At 42.6% G+C, this 23,102-nt stretch overlaps 1 protein-coding gene across 1 annotated transcript in view; it reads right to left on the bottom strand.

Moving 5' to 3' along the window:
* The window catches only part of col7a1l (collagen type VII alpha 1-like), a 265,380-nt gene that overhangs the window by 202,489 nt on the left and 39,789 nt on the right, over positions 1 to 23,102 (bottom strand). Inside the window, exons 5-11 of the mRNA XM_078419535.1 lie at positions 19,497 to 19,590; positions 12,591 to 12,761; positions 10,554 to 10,717; positions 6,153 to 6,282; positions 5,476 to 5,592; positions 4,178 to 4,333; positions 1,768 to 1,884 (exon numbers count right to left, since the gene is read on the bottom strand). Of these exons, the coding sequence (XP_078275661.1) occupies positions 1,768 to 1,884; positions 4,178 to 4,333; positions 5,476 to 5,592; positions 6,153 to 6,282; positions 10,554 to 10,717; positions 12,591 to 12,761; positions 19,497 to 19,590 (949 nt within the window). The remainder of the gene's footprint in view (positions 1 to 1,767; positions 1,885 to 4,177; positions 4,334 to 5,475; positions 5,593 to 6,152; positions 6,283 to 10,553; positions 10,718 to 12,590; positions 12,762 to 19,496; positions 19,591 to 23,102) is intronic.

Here is a 23,102-nt window from a genome sequence, read left to right as displayed (position 1 = left end):
GACAAGGTTTAATTTATTGACTAATAACACTATTGATTTTTTTAAATCATTATGCTTCGGTATTAAATATTATATGCAATATCAAGCAATAATACTTCCCAGCTACTCCACAGAGTCCCGTTGAAGAGGTGGAGTTCTTTCTGACCGACTGACTTAAAACCATATTGAGAATTCTATATTTTGTGGGGTTAGGGTGATGGCTTTGTTCCACAATGTATACACAAATTAATGTATGTATCACTTCATTGTTGATTACCAATCTACATTAGGTGAACTATTTTACACGGGGCTCTTATATCCTTGACTTCCTTGTCTGTCTTATGAATTTTAGTTATTTCCTTAATGCATAGAATCATTCTTTCTATCCACAAGCCTCAACTTGACATTTTTGGGCTTTGATATCTGTGATAAGCAGTTTCTCAAATGCCAACTATTTCTGCGGTGTGTCGACTCTGTGGTAACCCTGTTATCCTTTATTTGAGTGCTTGGTTCAGCTTATTTCATTAACACAGCAGACAAGAATATTTTCCGGACCCACTTGCCAAATGCCAGAGGAGTTGCGAGATATGCAATATTTACCTGTACTAAGTTTCAACCACTTTTATTTTTAAATATTCTGACAGATAGGTTGTGCTTTGAAGAGACATGGAGGCTGGTATAGATTGGAAAGCCATACTATTTAGTCAGCCTTCCAAAAACTTGGAACCCATAGCAAACCAGGTAAGAAAGTGCAGACCTTTCCAATGCTATGTTTGGCAAATAATATTAAACTTTTGGTAAATAACATTAAACATTAATATAACAAATATCCAGACAGAGCATTGTAAATAAAAAACACTTCAATGGAAATAAACATGGGAAGAGATATTAAATAGTTCTCAACTTATTAGCACCCATTTTACACTTTTGTATATAAATCAAAACTGATCCCAATATTTGCTAGTCTCACTTTGCAAGTGGCACATAACATCAGCTAAAGTATCACAGGTCTCCAATAATTTAGAGTCATAAGAGTTATAAGAGGCATAGAGGCACATCCTTCAGCCCAGTTTGTCTATGCCGCCCTAAGTTGGCCCCATTTGCGCATGTTTGGGCCACATATCTCTAAACCTTACATATCTATGAACTTTGTCCAAGTGTCTTTTAAATGCTATTATAGTACCTACTTCATCTGCTTCCTCTGGCAGCTCGTTCCATATACCTACCATCCTCTGAGTGGAATAGTTGTTCCTCAGGTTCATATTAAATCTTTCTCCTCTCACCTTGAACCCATGTCTTCTGGATTTTGATTCCCCTACCCTTTGTCCACTAATTTGTGACCCCATTTACCATGAATCTCTCCAAAAGTCTTCCTGTTTTCAATGCCACCATTAAACAGAGAAAAAAAGGTCTGTTCATTAGCTCAAAGAGCAGAGTACACTACATCATTCTTAAAACAAGTAGTTCCAGACCAGCCCACATCTCAAATGCAAGCGTCCAGAGAAGCACAGAAGCCTTTCCTGGCATTGGAGACTTGCATCTGCCCGGAGGTGAAAAGATCACACAGGATGTACAGCCGATGTTTTTAAAATTAAATCATATTTATACAAATCTATACAGATTGCACACAGTACTATGGCATAGATACTATGGCCAAGATAAGATGGCAGCCATACATAGACTAAGATATTAGGGGCCTTTATGACTCAATTCCACAATGGACAATATAATCAGTGACTGAAATGTAAAACTGTATAGACTCTAGAACATAATTTAAAGGAACAATACCATAAGATCCCCATGTAAGTCTGTAGCCAGTTGCACCTTTGGCCAGAGGCCACTTTGCCTGTATGGTGTCTGTAGTTGCATTCTCCAGCACTAATTCCTCCACTGCTGTAAGTTTCACTGTTAAGAAAATTAAAACATGCTAAATAAACCTTGGCTAAACATCCAAGGACGTACACGCCACTGGAGATAAATGGGTCTACTGTGGATAGGGTGAGCAGTTTTAAATACTTGGGAGTCCGCATCACAGAGGATCTGACATGGGCAACGCACATTGCCGCACTGGTGGGTAAGGCAAAGCAGCGCCTTTACCAACTTAGACAGCTGAGGAAATTCAGAGTGTCTCTGAGGATCCTTCATTGCTTCTACTCTGGGGCTGTAGAGAGCATCCTGTCCGGCAACATTACAGTCTGGTTTGGGAACAGCTCTGCCCAGGACAGGATGGCCCTGCAGAGAGTAGTGCGTTCGGCAGAAAGCACCATGGGAACTACACTCGTCCCCCTGCAGGACCTATACATCAGAGGTGCAGATCCAGAGCAAGCAAGATTATGAGGGACCCCTGCCATCCCAGCAATGGACTGTTCCAGATGCTACGGTCAGGCAAACGCCTCCGCTGTCACGCTGCGAAAACGGAGAGGATGAGACGGAGTTTCTTCCCACAGGCTATCAGGATTGTCAACTTTTATAACTCCAGAGACTACATTTTTGTCTACACTATAGTAACTTATTAACTTTATTTATATGCTGTAACTGTAATTCTTTTTTGTGCACAATCCGCAGGCATTGCCACTTTCATTTCACTGCACATCGTGTATGTGTATGTGACAAATAAACTTGACTTGACTTGACTTTTAGACTGAAACCCTCCTCTTTTCAGCACAGTGTCTGTGCTTCATTTGCTCCCGATCATAGATGAGTAACGTCCCGCATGCATAACACCTAATCATTATTAGAGAAATGTTTGTGATTAAAATAAGGACCCATCTAAAGTGGAGTCTGTCATGATGACATTTTAATTCATATCTCTTTCTTAATATCCTGAGCCTCTGGACTGCTGCCCTCAGTAATGTTGAGGGATGGAGTAGTGGTAAGATGTTATGTTGTGGCATTTTTTGCTTGGCACAAAAGATCTCACAGCAACTTTCAGATGAGAGTGGAATGTTCTCCGATGTTCTGACCAATAACTAAATCACCACCACTTGAATAGATTTTCTAATCTGTATCCTATTGCCAATAGCATCCTATTAATAGAATAGTTTTTCTGATCAGTATTTTATTCTATTGGCAATGTAAAAGACCTTTCAACATTACAATGGTAATTTTGAAATAGTGAAGTTTTCTAGCACAGGAAAACCACAATATCATTGGCAATGACTTTATATTCATTCAAGTTAAAAATCACAGACTCTTGTATACTAAGATTTTGAGTAAGCTAGAAGAGATTTTGAATTTAAGCAGCTCTGTGGCAAAATAATGAATGCCTGTGTGAAAATATATTTCCTAGAATCTTAGGAAAGATAAATTGGGGGGGAACTCTCTGGATCAATGCAAGATGCAATTGAATGCAAAGATAAGCACAATGCACCTCCCCAGAAGTCAATGGGGCAATACCTCCCCTTTATCTGTATTTGTCTTTGAAAAGGATTCCCTTCCTCACAGCAGCTATCCAGACCAATACAACACATAACCAACAAAATAATCTAAAGTGGTGCTGATTAATTCCTTCAGAAAAGAATGTGTTGAATATTTGCCCAAGAAATGAATTCAAGTTTATGATAATAATTGTAGATAGATATATTTAATGGATTGCAACTCGCCCTGTGATGTTGTGGCTAGGCAGCTATGATTAAAGGAAATGGCTGTGCCAATGGAAACCATGGAGACTGGAAGACCAAAGGATGCTAAAAGGGTACTTTTGTTACAACACCTGAGCAACTAGTTTGAAGAATGAAATGTAATAAAAAGGAACTGCACCAAAGATAGACCTAAAATGCTAGAGTAACTCAATGGGTCAGCCAGCAACTCTGGACAAAGATTTTGCCAGAGATGCTGCCTGATCCGTTGAGTTACTCCAGCATTTTGTGTCTTTCTTTGAAATGTGGGATGTTGGATATCCTAACATACACATCACTATGGCATTATCTCCGATCCCTCCCTATTGTACTCTGAAACCCATTATATTTTTAGTGCAATACATGAGCGGAAAAACTAATCACTTCCAAGCTTCATTAGCATTTAAATCTCCATCATCTAAACACAAAATCATGGTATTTCGTATGACATTGCAGAGCCATTCAATAAATGACAAGCTCATTGAGGCTAATTTTGCACTATTTAAAGTCGAACAAGGCTGCGCTTAGAAGAGGTGGAAAGACAATCTCATATGTGGTAAACTTTGTGTGATTCACTTAACATGTTCTGCTGGTGGTTGTCACAGGTTCACTAGGCCCCTCGGGATATATGGCGTAGATGCTGATGGTGTAGTCTTTGTCCTCCTGCAGATTGTCTATCAGGTGAAATGAGACATCTCCTTTGACATTCTGTTCATAGGTCAACCCAGGCCTGTTGGCTGCAGGAGAAAGTGGCTTTAATGCAAGGAAACTACTGCAAGAATCTCATTTCCACCAACTACCCTACCTTTTTTTAATGGTTGCGTTATCCTAATGAATAATCTTGAAAGTTATATTGTTGTCAGAAGATCATTGACATTTGGATTTCATTAGATTTTCCATTTAATTGAAAAAATGGAAATGTCTGCATTCTTAGCTTTTGCAGTGTATTGAGTTTAATCTCCATCTATGCTGCCTTGCCTTGAATTGAGGATTGAGGAATTGGCGACGCTGTGACATTTAGCTTCAGTTTCACTGCATTGAGGAAGTGAACAATCAAGTTGTGTGGTATGGTCTGAGGTGGGCGCTGAGTAATGGTAAATCGTGATGTGATGTGCTGTGTGGTGTGTAGCATCATCAGCATGTTGTGGCATGTATGCTATTCCACAGTATGATGTGTACTGTGTGCAGTGGGGCATGGGGATGCATATGTGCATGCATGAGGCTCTGCAATGGTGGTCCACACTCTCATTGCTGCCTAATGCTCGTTAGTTAGAACAACACTTCTTGATGTCCCTGTTTAGAAAGGGCATTGGTAGCTTAATCAATGGAACAGTTAATGCTAGTAGGTTGTTGAATGAAAGTGCCAAAAGCCTTTGTCAAGCACCATGTCTTGGGAAGAAAGGACTTCCCATCCAGATCTCTCTTTAATATATAAAATTATGACAAAGAATAAACGTAGGTTGCCTTTACTAGTATTTTCCTTAACTCTATCCAGATTTAAGTACTTACAATATTTAAACAATGGGTAAAGATGGCATGGGCAATACTGCTGGACTAATCAAACCCAGGTTAGTCAGGTAGGTTATTGGTTAGAAACTTTAACGAGTTATAGAGGAGCAGAGCTCAAAGTCAAATGGGATTCTCGTTGAGTGATCTTTCTAGGCCAGAACTTCATTCAGCATTTTACATAAAAGATAACTAAAACTGATAAAAAGGAAATAATGTTATTATTGTTGATGACTAAATAGGGGTTCTGATGCTGCCTCCATTGTTAAATGGAATCTCATCGTCTCCACGTTTTTTTCCAGACTGCAGCGATTTCTAAGTTTTCTAAGCCCTTTTCTAGGGCTTCAGATAGTTCTTATCTCGTAAATCTTACATCTCGGTATGTAGATCTTGTAACCCAACAAGGGCGCTAGTGGAAGTGTCCAAGCTACTTTCAGACTGAACAATCCTTGCTCCGCCACTCGGAAGTTAGTCACACGAGGCAGGGCATCTGCAACACAGAAACAAGAAGAGCATGGTGCATCGTGGAAACTATCTGGAGATTCAACAGAAATGAATTGTTTACTGGTGCTAAATGCAAGCAAGTGTATTGGTCGTTGGTTGCATTTACCTCACGTACATGGAATTCTGCTGAAGTCAAAGGAATCAAAGATTATGGAGATGAATACACCCAGTGACTGACTTTACCCCCACTTGCTTAGCACCATTTAGGGTCCTGTAACTCCCAAGGTTGTAAGATTCATTACAAAAGGTGTTCTTCATTGCCTTCAGATACCCAATGCATTTTACATGACTTCCTATTATCTCTTGATTTCATTGATATTGCCTAGTTACTCTGCACATCTTACACTATTGTCTGTTTTCATATTTTATGCATGTATCCAGTTATTTTCCAGCACTGTTCCCCAGGTCTTTGATTTCATTTGTCTACAGGTTGGCTCCAGTTTTAACTTTAAGTTCTTCTGTATTAGGATTCCCACTTTAAAAAAAAAATAGTTTATCTTAACTCTCCCACCCAATGCACTCAACCTCTTGGATATTTTTCCTTACTGGTTTTGCCGCTGGTACTCGTATGACCCCCGATTTCATCAGCATACACAGCAATCACTGTGAAGGAATACTTTGTTCTGGGCTTTAGGTCTGTCACCAGTATTGTGCTGACATTACCGTCCATAACAATCTGCATCAGAAACAAAGAAGAAATCACAACAAGTACATTATTGACTGATTAACACTTCAAAACAAGTTTTCAGTATTTAATACATTGGGCAAGTGGGTCAAGTGGTGTTGGAAAGGTTTAGAGGCATATGGGCCAAATGCAGGCAGGTGGGACTGGTGTAGATGGGGCATCGACTAACCATAGGCCCTGCTTCCGTGCTGTATGACTCTCAGTCTTAACAGCAGGGGCAATAAATCCATTCTCACGAGGCAGAATAAAACAGTGCTGTGCAATTGAAACTAGGTTTAACCTGGAACAGAGCACAATTTGTGGGTCTCATGATGTTTGATGGAAAATTCAACACTTGGAATTTCATTAAGGCTGGAAACACAATTCTAGCTTAAAACTTGCCAAAGTAGTGGGGGACAACCAGTTTGGTTATTGTGTACTCACGGACCTATTAGCATTTATAACCTTGCTTTCTCTGAAACCAGTGAGGAGATAAATACTCAAACTGCGTTCTTTGGCAGGCCACTACACATTATCCTTCAGCCCTACTGCCTACAAGCTGCTCACACTTAAACAAAGCTTTTTATGCCTCTTCCATAAATTTTATGCACCAAAAAAGTGACTTCACCAAACAATCTTTGCTGACATGGAGGTAGACATCAGGAATCCCAGGCATCACAAGCAGCCATGGGATCTAAGAAGTAGGAGGCATTGAAGGGCTTATCACTGAAGAGCACATCCTGCAAGAACCTTCCTCTCATCGCCAGACCTCTCTGAGGAGCAATGTCTCTGTACGTTACACTTTAATCACACAACCCTCACTGAGACCTGTGACCTCCTGTGGCCTCCGAATATGGGCTTGCACACATGCCCGGATTGCTTTGCTCATGGGCCTCAGGACCTCGCGACTCCCTAGCCTCAGGAACATTCCAAGGTGACGCCATTAAAATACATCATATGTCACAACCTGCTGCTCGTTGCTGCATTAGGGAGGTTATTACCCCCAGCTCCACACTCAGAGAGAAGACCATCTACTTATTCTTTCAGCCCTTAGGACCAGGTAGAGTGGTCCCAGTGATTTATTCCCATTGCAAGCTTCCCTGAGTTCAGGCCTTCCTAGACTGTACTCCATTCACAACAACTACTCTTAGAGATCTGAAGAAGTCTAAGGAAGGGTTCCGACCCGAAACGTCGACTGTCGATTCCCTCCATGGATGCTCCCTAACCCTCTTGTACTTTGTGCTTTGCTCAAGACGCCAGCATCTGCAGTCTCCTGCACCTCCTCTTCTTCGAATCGTCCTGCCAGGAATACCCGGCTACAGCCCTGGTAATCTCCATAGCTCCTTTGTAATAAAAATGTCTTCGCGCGTTAAGTCCCCCATCAGTATGTCCTCTGAGACCCAAGGATAACTATTTCCTCCCCTCTTCCATTATTGTAGCTACCATTCTTGTAATAGCTTTTTTTGCACCAACAGCACTCTCCATTAATTAGAAGAAAGCAAGTAATGTGCACGTATCCCGGTGTGCACTGGCTCCTGAGATCACTGTTACTAGGTAAAAGTTAACAGCAAAGCGATATTGCAATATATCAACAAAATAATGTATTCTGAAATTGATTACTACAACTGGAAACTTGATAAATCTCCTTTGAGAAGAACGTAATCTTTATGGGACTTCTTGGCATACCACAAAACACTGTTTGGACATGTTACAAAGTGGGAAAGACTTCTTAGGCTAAAAGCTGCAGTAAATCAGAAAGAAGAGAATAGTTAACACCAAATGAGGATACTTAGTGTGAACAGATTTGTGTAGGGTCATAAAACATAGAATAATCAAACACAGGAACAGGCCCTTCAGGCCACAATGTCCATGCAGAACATGACGCCAAGTTAAATAAATAATTTCTGCCCGCACGTGATCCATAGCCCTCCATTTCCTGCATGTCCATGTTCCTATCGAAAAACTTTGTAAATATCATAGAAATATAGAAACATAGAAAATAGGTGCAGGAGGAGGCCATTCGGCCCTTCGAGCCAGCACCGCCATTCTTTGTGATCATGGCTGATCGTCCCCATTCAATACCCATGCCTGCCTTCTCCCCATATCCCTTGATTCCACTAGCCCCTAGAGTTCGATCTAACTCTCTCTTAAATCCATCCAGTGATTTGGCTTCCACTGCCCTCTGTGGCAAAGAATTCCAATCACTATTATATCTGCCTCCAGTATTTCCCCAGGCAACGTGTTCCAGGCACCCACTACACTCTATAAAAAACTTCCCCTGCATATCTCCTTTAAACTTTGTCCCTCTCACCATAAAGTTCTGCTCTCTAGTCATTGATATTTTGATCCTGGGAAAAAGGTTCTGACTGTCTACACTATCTATGCCTTTTATAAATAATTAATTTGCTTTTATCAGGTCTTCCCTCAGCTTAGGATGCACCAGAGCCAACAATCAAAATATTTTTCAGCCTCTCCTCATAGGTAATTCCCTCTAATCTAGGCAGCATTCTGGTAAATCTCCTCTGCACCTCTCTGGAGCCTTCACATCTTTCCGGTAATTGGGGCGACCAGAACTGCACACAATACTGCAAATGCAGCCTAACCAAAGTCCGATAAAGTTGCAACATGACTTCCTGACTCTTATACACAATGCACAGACAAAGGCAAGCATACCATACATTACATTACCATTACATTGGGTACGTAATGTCGAGGCTCTATAAGTTGCTGGTAAGGCCACATTTGGAATGTTGTGAGCAATTTTGGGCACCATATCTGAGGAAGGTTGTGCTGGCTCTGGAGAGGGTCCAGAGGAGGTTTACAAGAATGATCCCAGGAATGAATAGGTTAACATATGATGAGTGTTTGTCGGCACTGGGCCTGTACTCACTGGAGTTTAGAAGAATGAGGGGTGACCTCATAGAAACAAACAGAATAGTGAAAGGCTTGGATAGTGTGGATGTGGAGAGGATGTTTCCACCAGTGAGGGAGTCTAGGACTAGAGGTCATAGCCTCAGAATTAAAGGACATTCTTTTAGGAATGAGATGAGGAGAGATTTCTTTAGTCAGAGGGTGGTGAATCTGAAGAATTATTTGCCACAGAAGGCTGTAGAGGCCAAGTCAGTGGATATTTTTAAGGCAGAGATAGATAGATCTTTGATTAGTGCAGGTGTCGGAGGTTATGGGGAGAAGGCAGGAGAATGGGGTTAGGTGGGAGAGATAGATCAGCCATGATTGAATGGTGGAGTAGACTTGATGGGCCAAATGGCCTAATTCTACTCCTATCACTTATGACCTGATGACATTCACCTTCTTTACCACTCTGAGAAGTATAGGAACAAATGAGCAGACGATGAGGTGGGTTTTAATGTTAAAAGACTGAGCTTGCACTGAGGGCAGATCAGCATGAAGAGATGGATGAATTGACATGAGAAGGACAGCACGGGGTGAGATGATCTCAATGAAGAGCAATGCAGGCTCGACCTGCATTGCTCTTCATTGAGAGGGACAGAGGGCTTTGTCTTCGAGTCACAGAGTTAAACAGCACAGAAACTGGCCCCTCCACCCAATTTGTCCGTCCCGACGAAGACACCCCATCTACACTAGTCCCACCAGCCGACATTTGGTCCATATCCCTCTAAACCTTTCCTATCCATGTACTTGTGTGAGGAGGACAGTATGTAGTGTGAGGACCGCATGCTGTTTACTGAGGGTCTGGTATGAAAAAGTAAGCACATTTTATGAGGGTAGCCTGATGAACAACGATGATAGGTTGTGAGAGGGATGGCACATTGGTTGAACACAGTATGGTGTCTGAGATGATAACACACAAGAAGTCATTGGAAATGCAACAAGTTTTAAATTGTAGAGAAAGGAGGAGGGGAAAAGAGTACCATAAGGTTTGGGCCCACTCTACAGGTTTGGGCCCACTCTACAGGTTTGGGCCCACTCTACAAGTTTGGGCCCACTCTACAGGTTTGGGCCCACTCTACAGGTTTGGGCCCACTCTACAGGTTTGGGCCCACTCTACAGGTTTGGGCCCACTCTACAGGTTTGGGCCCACTCTGCAGGTTTGGGCCCACTCTACAGGTTTGGGCCCACTCTACAGGTTTGGGCCCACTCTACAGGTTTGGGCCCACTCTACAGGTTTGGGCCCACTCTACAGGTTTGGGCCAACTCTACAGGTTTGGGCTACTCTACAGGTTTGGGCCACTCTTAAGTTTCTTCTCCTCCTCTAAGACGATAACAGTGAAATTCAAAAGCTCAACACCGATAACACTCACCTGCCGCTCTTCTGCTGTTGTACGCTGTCCATCCAATGTATCTGGGTTGATGGCAATTCTGTAGTTCACCACAGCCCCAGTAGCTGGAGCCCAGGTCAGTCTCACAGAGTTATAACTCACTTCACTAATCACCAAATCCCGGGGGCCAGTGATTTTTTCTGCCACTGGAAAGAAAGGAGAGAAAAGATTAGATTTATCTGTTGCATGGAAGCAAGAACATTCATTACCATAATGCTATTCTGCCTCACTCCTATTTATACACAGGTTCCCTCGGGAGCTGATATTTATATCAAGTTTCTTTTCAGCTCCTTGACTCGCAGGGGATTGCAAATTATAAGGATAATTACCAGGATAATCCAAGACTGTAAAGCATAATTGTTGTTCAGAGTTTGATAACTGGGAGGCTGCACCAAGCAAAGCAGCCCATTACAGGAACAAAACTACCAGAGATTTTAAGGTGACTTTCAACATCAGGTAACCTGCTTCCAATGTTGGGTATCTGATTCCCACCCAAGGTATGGTTATCTCCAAAATCAACTACAGTATTTCAATAGACAATAGACAATAGGCAATAGGTGGAGCAGTAGGCCATTCGGCCCTTCGAGCCAGCACTGCCATTCAATGTGATCATGGCTGATCATTCTCAATCAGTACCCCGTTCCTGCCTTCTCCCCATACCCCCTGACTTTGCTATCCTTAAGAGCTCTATCTAGCTCTCTCTTGAATGCATTCAGAGAATTGGCCCCCACTGCCTTCTGAGGCAGAGAATTCCACAGATTCACAGATTTTCTCTGACTGAAAAAGTTTTTCCTCATCTCCTACCCCTTATTCTTAAACTGTGGCCCCTGGTTCTGGACTCCCCCAACATTGGGAACATGTTTCCTGCCTCTAATGTGTCCAACTCCTTAATAATCTTATATGTTTCGATAAGATCTCCTCTCATCCTTCTAAATTCCAGTGTATACAAGCCTAGTCGCTCCAGTCTTTCAACATACGTTTGCATATGTTCGCAGGTCAAGACCCCCCCCCTATCCCGCATTGTCTCTATGCTTGAACCACCTCAATATCTCGTTACCTCTTTCCTATCATGCATTAAACCACCTTCAGCATTACCTCCTACCCTGCCTCCTTTTGCATGAATGCCTCAATACAAAAAAATTCTTTACTGCATTCAAACCTTTCCTTGGCCTTACCTTTACATGCGTCAGCACCTTTTCCATCTCTACAGCTCTGAGACCTGTCTGCCCATTCATTTATACTTTCCTGCACATCATTGATTTTCATCCCTGTATTTGCAGCTGCTTCAATACAGAGGCCAAAGCACCCTGCCCATGTAACTCCTTCTCTTTTAGTCACCCCTTGCCCCCTACCTCTCCCCCCCCCCCCCCCTTTATACCTCTTTATGTCCTCCTTTAAGTCCAGGCTCAAAACCTATTTCTACTCCCTAGCATTTGAGGCTCATTGAGGAGGCGCTGTGAACTGTTTTGTATGTGCTGTTATGTTTGCGTGCTACTGTATGTTTCATTTTTTTCCTTAGTACCTAATCGGATGTACAGCACTTTGGTCAACGTGGGTTGTTTTTAAATGTGCTATACAAATAAAATTGACTTGACTTGACTTGACTTATGTGGCCCAAGTTCAAATTTTGCCTGAGGACATCTATATGGTTTACCTATAAAATCTTTCTTTACTTTTCTGTAAAGAAACCATATAAATACAAGTATTGCTAAATTGACCTGCCGAGTATTCCCAGCAATTTATATTATCATTTCATATTTCCATCATCTCTAGTGTTTTGCTTCTGAATAATGAGACACCAAGCAACAAATCTGAAAGAAGAATTGGTTCAACAAAGCCCACACTCACTTGAAGATAGAGTGAGACTGTCCCGATTCATTTCACCAAAAACCATCTGAGAGAAAGAAAAAAATCTCCTTCATCCTGGGTTCAAACAATCCCTAAAGTTGAAAGCAGTGTGCTGACAGATATCGGTCTGATTGGAGAAGACTTGCCACTGCATCATACATGATTACTTACACAGTGTTGGCCTTGCAGGTCTAGGAACCTCTGATGCTGTGAAACAAAGCCTCCTGGTGATCTTGGGTAAAATGGTGTTGAGTAGATTAAAATCCTCCACAAATAAATAATGCTCTTTGAACGGATCGGAAGCAATTTTCTTCAGCTCATTTTTATCTGAATTTTTTATTCCTTTAAAAAAGAGAAAATAAATACATAATGAAGACAGACGAATGCAAGCTGAACACTACCAAGTCCCTGTGTTATTTTATATTGCGTTTGTTAACATTGTTGAACTGCATGAAATACTTTTCATTTTAAGCATCCAGTGGCAATTTTCAAGTCAATGCTATGGGATACTTCTCTGCACAGACCCAATAAAACAATATGGTCAGAGGATACTCCAACCATCCAACCATTCCAACCATCCTAGGCCCCACAAATTCAGCCGATCCATGAATGAAAAAATGAACGAATGAATACTTTATTGTCATATGTCACAAGTCACAATGAAATTCTTTGCTTCTATACCCAAGGTATACAATAAGCACCGTCAAAGTTACAAAGTGTCCCGCGCCAGGACCACTTTTGTTCTCCGCCTCCCTCACGGCGGTCTCCCCACGCCGGGTCCTCCTTTGCTCCTCCCCCAGTTTCTCCTTGCAGCTAAAATATTCCATCTCAAATCCAGTGCTGTCCTCTGCACACTATACAGTGTAGTCCTGTCCTTCCTTAGTGTAATTTAGAGATATTAGCAGTTTAGAGAGTACTGCGCATAACTGCACAAGCAATGATTTATAAAGTTGCATCCACAATCTTCCTGCTCTTATACTCTGTGCTGGCCAATGAAAGGAAGAAGTGCGCCTTCTTCACCACTCGATCTATCTTTATTGCCACCTTCAAGGTTCTTTGGATTGTACACCAAGGTCTTTTTCTTTCTCAATACTCTCTCGGCACCTACCATTCATGTCATAGGTCCTACCCTTATTAGAAGCTCCTAAAATGCTTTGCCTCACACTTATCTGGATTAAATTCCATCTGCCATTGCCCTACCAATTTACCGGCTGATCCATATCATCTGTAGCCTAAGACTACCCTCCTTGGGATCAACGGTTGAACTAGTTCTGTTCCCTTCTCCACACAAGATGCCGGAACTACTGAGTGTCTCCAGCACATTTTACTTTTATTTCTGATCTCCAACTTGTATAAATATGGGAACAAAGGTGTGTGAGGCCATGCTGAGACCCCATCTGAATTTGCAAGTAGTTTTTTATCTCCTTTGCTATGGAATGACATTTTTGCCATGAAGAAAGTGCAACAAAGATCTGTTAGGCTGATTCCTGGGGTGGCAGGATTTTTATATGAGGACATATGGGGTTCATTAGGTCTGTATTCACTTGCGCACAAAAGAATGAGAGAGGATTCTAGAGGAACCTATAGAATTCCAATTGAGTACACAGGCCAAATGCAGAAAGGATGTTGAATGAATGAATGAATGAATGAATGAATGAATGAATGAATGAATGAATGAATGAATGAATGAAAGAATCTTTAGCATCACATGTGACACGTCACAGTGAGATTCATTGTTCTGCATACCCAAGGTATGTAAAGAGTCACCACATATAAGGCTCTGACAAAGTTACAAGTATCTAATATCTCAATATCTGAAGAGCCCAGAACCATGATCGCAGGCTTAGGACACAATGTAGACATTCAGAGCCAAGATCAGAGGAAATGTTTTCATCCAGAGGATGGTGAGCATGTAAAATTCAGAGAAGGCAGTGGGGGCCCAAGTCATTCAATATTTTCAAGGTGGCAGATATATTTATAATACATTTTTCATTATCGGCATACTCTTATATCCAATATCTCTCTTCAAAAATCTCAAAATGGGATTAGATAGTTTTATTTAAATACTGTGTCAACGTTTATCAAGCTGCTTTTATACTTTCAAAGAGTATTTTGTATGTTAGGTGGCTGGACCTGAAGATAGATTTACAGCAGAGCCTCATTTTGTGATGATAATTCTTTTCCCAAAAAGGGTTCAGGGATAAGGGGAGAACATATCTGGCAATTGAGCCATCCTACCGATAACCAGAGGGGCAGCCTGAGCTAATATCTACCTCATTGGAGACCCTCAAACTATCTTTGATCAGACTTTAGTGAACTTTATCCTGCAGTAAACGTTATCCATATTGTTCCCTTTATCATGTATCTGTACACTGAGGATGGCTCACTTGTAATCACGTATTGTACTTCCGTTGACTGGTTAGTACACAACAATCCTGAAGGGCCAAATGGCCGACACCTGCTCCTATATGCCACGGCTCTATGCTTCTACCAGTGGCATTTTGCTTCCATGTGATTCCTTAACTAGTGTAACAAAGCACTCACAAAATCCACCAGATGGCATCAACAACCTTGGCAACACTCGGATCTCCAAACCAACAAGGCTTCTGACTAAACGTGGCAAACAGCACACAGGATGCTTCGGGAAAATAAGAGTAATTAAATTGCAATGAAGGGATTAACACAAACCATGCATACGACAGTACTTGGCTTTCAGCTTCAAAAACTCTCAGAACAAGTGAATTGCCATCGCATTGAACATTGCTCCTGAGATAAGTCGACAAACTATTTCTGTCACAGCTTGCGGGATATAACATGGTGCCTTAATTTGCATCAGAATGAAACAATTAACATTATAAAATGTGGCTATGCTGCAAAACTATTATCAAACCCGGTCACTTAATTCCGTTTAATTTAGTTTAGAGATACAGAGCGGAAAGTGGCCCTTCGGCCCTCCAGGTCCGTGCCGACCAGCGCTCCCCCCACACTAACACCATCCTACACACACTAGGGACAATTTTACATTTTATGCAAAGCCACTTAACCTACAAACCCGTACATCTTTGGAGTGTGGGAAGAAACCGAAGATCTCGGAGAAAATCCACGTAGGTCATGGGGAGGACGTACAAACTTGGTACAGACAAGCACCGGTAGTCAGGATCGAACCTGGGTCTCTGACGCTGTAAGGCAGTAGCTCCACTGCTACGCCACCATGCCACCCCCTTCTTTATAGGATCAGGCTCTCCGCCCATGGCATTATGTTGGCACGGACATTGTGAGCCTGTTCTTGTGTGGCACTGTTCTATGTTCTATGAGTCCACACTGACCATCTTTCACCAGCTCACACTAGTTCCATGTCATCCCACTTTCTCATCCACTTCCTACACACGAGGGGCAATTTACTGAGGCCAATTAACCTACAAACCTGCATGTCTTTGGGAGGAAACTGGATCACCCAGAGGAAACCCACGTGGTCACAGGGAGAACGTACAAACTTCGCACAGGCAGCCCCCGAGGTGAGGATCGAACCTGGGTCTCTGGCACTGTGAGACAACGGCTCTACCCACTGCACCACGGTGCCGCCCCCTTAACATATAGAATAGCCCTTGAAAATATAAAAGCAGCTTGATAAATCTTAATGCTTGAAAAAAACAATGTAATATTGTTCTAAGCAGCTGGTAGGGCTGCTACCTCACAGTGCCAGAGACTCGAGCTCTCTGTGTGGACTTTACACGTTCTCCCTGTGACCACGTGGGATTCTTCCGGGTGCTCCGGTTCTCTCCCACATCACAGACCTGCGGGTTTCTGGGTTAATTGCCCCTAATGTTCAGGGGATGGATGCGAAAGTGGGATAACATGGAACTAGTATAAATGAGTGACTCAGTGGGCCACTCTGGCCTGTTGTGCTGTTCAATTGGAGCAAGACTGACCTATATCCTACATCTTCTTCTGTGACATTTAATACCTTTGCCTCATGAAATCCATCAATCTCAGTTTTTAATTGAGTCTCTACAGCGGACTTTGAGAGAGAGCCACGTTTCTTCCACCTTTTTGCCTGAAGATGTGTTTTGTAATATTGCCTATGACCAGTTTATCTCATGCTTTGTTTCAATTACATGCTAATTTGATTTTTCTTCCCCTTCCAAGCATTAGAAATCACCTCTGCTGTTTTACTTAAATTGCTTGATTCAAATTACTGGTTACTTCAATCACCTCCTGAGTGAAATAACTTGGAGATAACAAGAAATAGATTGTATTTAATGGAGCACAGGAGATTACGAGATGATCTAATTGAGGCTTTTAAAAAAATATTTTGCATCCTAGGGTGAATTGATGATGACATTCCTCTGTTTGGAGAGTCAATAGCAAGGAGTCAATTTATAACTGTCACTGGGAGAGTGAGGAGAGAGTGAGATTGGGAGAAATTTAGCTTCATGGAGAATTGTCGAGACATGGAATCATAAGGCCATAAGATCCTAAGGAATAGGAGTAGAATTAGGACATTTGGCCCATCAAGTCGACTCCACCATTCAATCATGGCTGATCTATCTCTCCCTCCTAACCCCATTCCCTGCCTTCTCCCCATAACCTCTGACACCTGTATCAATTAAGAATTATTTACCGCAGGGAGTGGTTGAGACACAGACAATTGCTGTGTTTCAGAAGAAGGTAAATATTTAAAGCTAAGATAGGAAGACTCTGGGCATGCCCTAATGCTTGCCTGGCCCCTTGCCCACTCCCTCAACATGTGTTAAGGATTTATGATCAGGAAGGTAAGCTTAAATGTTTTTTTTCACTATCACACAGAAACTGGTATCCTAGAGTTATTGTGTCATTGAGATATACAGATAGGGAGCAGGCCCTTCAGTCCACCATGCCAACCAAGCTGTCCAGCCTATAGTTCCCAGGCTTGTCTTTGATACCCCTCTTAAATAATAGTCCAGCATTAGCCTCCCTCCAGTCTATTGGGACCTCACCTGTGGCTAAGATGATGCAAATATCTCTACAAGGGCCTGGGCAATTTCCTTCCTGGTTCACAGCAGGTCCGAAGATGCACTTGGTGGGGCCCTGGGGATTTGTCCACCTTAATGTGCTTTAAACCTACCAATATCTCCTCTGTGGTCATTTGTATCTGAACTAAGATAACACAACCCCTATGCCACAGTTCCATAGCTTCCGTCATCTTCTTCTTAGTAAAAACAGATGACTAACCCACTAAAACAAATGTCACTTAAAAGGTTCCAGCACCAATAGCCTTTGTATCCATCTGAACCTTCCCTCTCCAACCCGGCTCCAACTACCTTTATCACCAACGGTGATGAAACAAAATACAGAGCGGAGGTGCAGAACCTGGCGGACTGGTGCTCTGATAACAACCTGTCCCTAAATACCACCAAGACCAAGGAGCTAATCATCAACTTCCGTAGGTCACATAACGGGGAATACACCCCGATCTTTATCAACGGGGACAGTGTGGAGAGAGTATCCAGTTTCAAGTTTCTGGGTACTCACATTTCGGAGGACCTAACATGGTCCACTAACACTGCTGCGCTGGTCAAGAAGGCACAGCAACGACTGTTCTACCTAAGAACACTGAAAAAGTCTGGTCTACCCCAACAGCTGCTGACGACCTTCTACCGTTGCACCATAGAGAGCATCCTAACACATGGCATCCCTGTGTGGTACTTCAGCTGCACGGAGGCAGAAAGGAAAGCTCTTCAGCGGGTAATCCATAGAGCTCAGAGGACCATTGGAACACAGCTACCAGCCTTGGAGGGCATCTACAACAAACGATGCCTCAGAAAAGCCACCAGCATCCACAAAGACTCTTCACACCCCTGCAACAGCCTGTTCGAACTCCTTCCATCAGGCAGACGATACAAGGCCTTCTACGCCCACACCTCCAGACTCGGGAACAGCTTCATCCCCAGGGCCCTAGCTGCTATGAACCGGTCCTGCTGAGCCGGATGGTCACATCGCACAGTGAACCGGCACAGATCTACTTGCACTTTATTGTGTCTCAAAACTGTTACAATTTGTTTCGTTGGGTTGTTGCTGTTTAAATTAATTAAATTATTGCATCGTATGGGAGGCGCATTCCCAATCTGGTTGTACCCCTGTACAATGACAATAAAGATATATTGTATTGTATTGTATTGTATTGTATTGTATTTCCCTTCTCTACTTCCAGCTATCACCCACCTGCCTACAACCCTCTCCACCCCCATCTGCCCATCAAGCAATATACTCTAAGATACTTTGTGTAAGATTATTCAACACTAACACAATGTAACCAGGGACTAGTGAACACTAACCCAAAGTAACCGGAGTCACTGAACACTAACTCACTGCAACCAGCCTACCCGTCTGTGATGGATAGGAGTTAGCACTCAATTACCCAATGTCAGTGACTCTGAACATGATAGGCGATCGCTTCGCTGAACACCTGCGCTCGGTCCGCATTAACGCCACTGATCTCCCAGTGGCCCAGCACTTCAACTCCCCCTCCCATTCCCAGTCTGACCTCTCTGTCATGGGCCTCCTCCAGTGCCATAGTGAGGCCCGCCGGAAATTGGAGGAGCAGCACCTCATATTTCGCCTGGGCAGTTTGCGGCCCGGTGGTATGAACGTCGACTTCTCCAACTTCAGATAGCTCCTCTGTCCCTCCCTTCCCCTCCTCCTTCCCAGATCTCCCTCTATCTTCCTGTCTCCACCTATATCCTTCCTTTGTCCCACCCCCGACATCAGTCTGAAGAAGGGTCTCGACCCGAAAAGTCACCCATTCCTTCTCTCCCGAGATGCTGCCTGACCTGCTGAGTTACTCCAGCATTTTGTGAATAAATGATAATTTAATAGTTACCCACCATAACATTAAATACTGAATAGTAACCTGTAAACATAGCAACCGAATATTACCCCACTACAACAAGTTCATAGATTGTTAACCTAGAGTTATCCACCAATAATCCATTATAATCAGGGAAATTGAACATTAAACACATTTACTAAACATTAACCAAGATCAACTAGGGTCACCGAATATTATCCTGCAGTAAAGACCACTCACAAATCACTTACCAACTGTGAACATGGTCACTCCGTTGTTGTGCAGTCTTTTGGCTGGGTCATTGACTGAATCTGTAGACCTTCCATCAGTGATCAAAACCATAACCTATTAAAATATGAGCGTAGGAAATAAAGTTTGAGTTTAGTTTATTGTCACGTGTACCGAGGTACAGTGAAAACTTTTGTTGCGTGCTAACCAGTCAGCGGAAAGACAATACATGATTACAATCGAACCATCCACAGTGCACAGAATGGGAAAAACGTGAATAACGTTTAGTGCAAGTTAAAGTCCAATCAAGGATAGTCCGAGGGTCTCCAATGAGGTAGATAGTAGCTCAGGACTGCTCTCTAGTTGTTAGTAGGATGGTTCAGTTGCCTGAGCCTTCAGTTGCCTGAAAGTTAAGTGAGTTGAAGAGTTAAGGTACAGGGACTGTATCACTGGACCTTTTGGTCAGAATACACAATTTCAAGAAATTAGGGTGCAAGTAAAATGCTCTTGGGACCAAACAGCCTAACATATCTTATAGATTAAACACAGTCATTTGGCCTCGCTCACATTCATTTAGTCCTTTAAAATCAATTTCTGGCAGCACTTTAACATCTAGGTGGGTTGATATTTGGACATAACAGTGATAATGGTAGGAGCAGTCAATGAGGCAATGCCAGCTGTTAATCAGACACAGGCCGACTGACAAACAAGGCTTGCTTGGTAGCAGAGGCCACACTGAGGGTATCTTACTCTCTTACTAGTATTCTGTTCTGAGTACTGGTTAAGGTGAGGTTGTCCCTGGGAAGTACAAGAGCTAGGGCCAGAGCACCATGCATAGCATGGCACAGTGGAGAGGGAGGGGAAAGAAGAACTCAATAGTTATAGTTTCTGAGCTTCGAAAAGTGATCCTAGGCTAAGCTGCCCGCTTGGTGCCAGGATTAAGGATGTCACTGAACAACAGTAGAAAATGCAGGGTTAAGGGAGAGGGTGGGAGACTGAACAAGCAGATATTGTCGTCCAAATGGCGGGACAGAGGTGCAGCAGTAAAAGTGCTGCTTTACAGCACCAGAGACCTGGGTCCGACCCTGACTACGGGTGCTGTCTGTGTGGAGTTTGCACGTTCTACCTGTGACTGCATGGGTTTCCTCCTGATGTTTGGGTTTCCTCCCACATTCCAAAGGCGTGCAGGTTTGTAAGTTAATTGGCCTCTGTAAAATGCCCCCAGTGTGTAGGATGTGAAAGTGGGATAAAATAGAACTAGTGTGGGGCTGATTGTTGGTCAGCGCGGACTCAGTGGACCGAAGGGCCTGTTTCCTTGCTGTATCTCTAAGCTAAACTAAACTAAATATTGGTACTGGGGTGACTTCAACAAAAAATAAATGCGATCTTCTGGGCGGATTTTAACAAATGAGTCAAGCAATGCAGAAGCAGGTCCCAAATTATTTCCTGTGTTTTCCATCAGTGAGCACAGCAGTAGAAGGATAGCACAGATAATGGTGTGACCAGCAAGAGGATGTCGGAGAGAGAGCTTTCAACATCTACAGTTTTGGGACCATACTAAATAAATCGCATCTCAGCAGAGATGGGACTCATGTTGTCACTGGAGGTTTGCTAATGCTGCAGGAGAGGCAGAAGTGTCAACTGATTTGCCACAAAGTGTTCACATGAAGGTAGCATTGAAAAGGAGAAGAAAGGTGCAAATGGGATTGGGAGAAATAAGTAATAACAGAACATATACTATATGTGCTTATTTTTACACAGAACCAGACTAAGAGAAAACACAATGTCTTGGTGCATTATGTAAATTCCAAACTGGTACTCCACAGGAAAGCAATTAACCACTTGAGAGTATAATGTTGAGGCACTCTCAGAAATTCAGCTCAAACCAAAGATACAAGGAAATTAGTCATCTTCTCCAGAGATGCTACCTAACCCATTGAGTTACTCCAGCACGTTGTGTCTTTCCCAGGTATTAAAAAGTCTGGAATACGTTCCAATCAGGGGTTTAGGAAAAATAAGGAAGAGAGAAAATGAAGATAGAAGCAGAGAGTAGCAGAATTGATGATGAAAAATATCACAGTGCTGGAGAGAGGATGTCCAAGAGAGGTCAAAGGCACAAACCATCTGTATAGAAGGAAGGAACAATAGAGGCTGATAACACGACTGAGATCATTCTACATGCCACAGAAGGTAGTTGAGGCATATAGTTGGCTATATTTAAGAGGGAGTTAGATGTGGCTCTTGTGGCTAAAGGGATCAGGGGGTATGGAGAGAAGGCAGGTACAGGTTACTGAGCTGGATGATCAGCCATGATCATATTGAATGGCGGTGCAGGCTCGAAGGGCCGAATGGCCTACTCCTGCACCTATTTTCAAGGATATTGAGGAGCAAATATGCAGTAACATACAGGAATGCTCAAAACAAGCCCAGAGTGGGCTTCAAGTATTCAAATATAGATTACGATAGCTCCACAAGAAAGAGCAACGATGGGGTGGGGTTTCTGAATTATGTTCAGAAAAGTATTCTTGATCGAAGTCTCTCTGATCCAATTTGAAAGGTAACATTCCTACTTGGAATAAGCCATCCAAGTGGAGCAAGTGTTGATGGGAACCATCCTGCAAACACCATAGACCCTTTCATGATAAAGACTGGCAATTTCAAAGGGGTTATTTTCAATTGAAACGAGAACAGGTCTGGCACAGGTAACTTAAAGTTGTCAGGCAAAAATATACGGGACAATGGGAAATGGTGAAAGGTGGAATGATTCAGTTCCATAAGAGAAAAGTACAGGGAAATCAAAGTTACAATTCCATAGATGGCCAAGAAGACAGACAGCAAAACTGAGCCCAGGATAAATGTCGGATTGTTATCAGAATTATAAATTAGGCTCGTTCACAATTCTGTTCAGCAGAAGTAAGAGAGGCAAAGATAGAGAATAAGATCGAAAACAAACATAAAAGGAGTTCATACATATGGACTTCCAAAAGGCATTTAACAAGGTGCCGCATAATAAGCTTGCTATCAAGATTAATGGCTCTGGAATAGAAAGATCCGAAGCAGAGCTGGGTAGAAAACTGGCTAAAGAACAGTGCACAAAGTAGTTGTGAGAGGTTTTGTTATTTCCAGATTGGAGGGAAGTGTACAGAAGAGGTTCCTCAGGACCTTGATACAAGAGGTTGACAAGTCAAGTTGAATTGATTGAGCTCAAGTACGGAGAGATACAGGTACAATGACAATGTTGCTTGCAGCAGACACTTAGAGTCAAACAACGCACAAAGACATAAATTATACATGTTATACAAGACAGTGAAAAGGAAAAAGACAGAACTAAAACAAGACATTAGTGCAAAATACAATTAGAAAACCATCTCATGTTAGTGCAAGAGGTGGTCTGTAGCACTCCGTTGCCGAGATAGGATTAGGGTGTTCAGGATCAGCCTGTTTAAGAACCTTATGGTTGTAGGAAAGTAGCTGTTTCTGAACCTGGTGGTGTGGGTCTTCAGGTTTCTGTCTCCAATAGTTAAAGAGAGAAGAGTTGCACGGCTTGGATGGTGGGGACCTTTGAGGAACGCCGTCTTCTTGAGGAAGCTCCTCCTGTACATATTTTTGATGGTGGAGAGAACTGTGCC

The sequence above is a fragment of the Rhinoraja longicauda genome, chromosome 23, assembly GCF_053455715.1.
Source record: "Rhinoraja longicauda isolate Sanriku21f chromosome 23, sRhiLon1.1, whole genome shotgun sequence".
In the NCBI taxonomy this organism is placed as follows: domain Eukaryota; kingdom Metazoa; phylum Chordata; class Chondrichthyes; order Rajiformes; family Arhynchobatidae; genus Rhinoraja; species Rhinoraja longicauda.
Note: the sequence above shows the minus strand (reverse complement) of the source record. Positions and strands in the feature narration are given on the sequence as shown.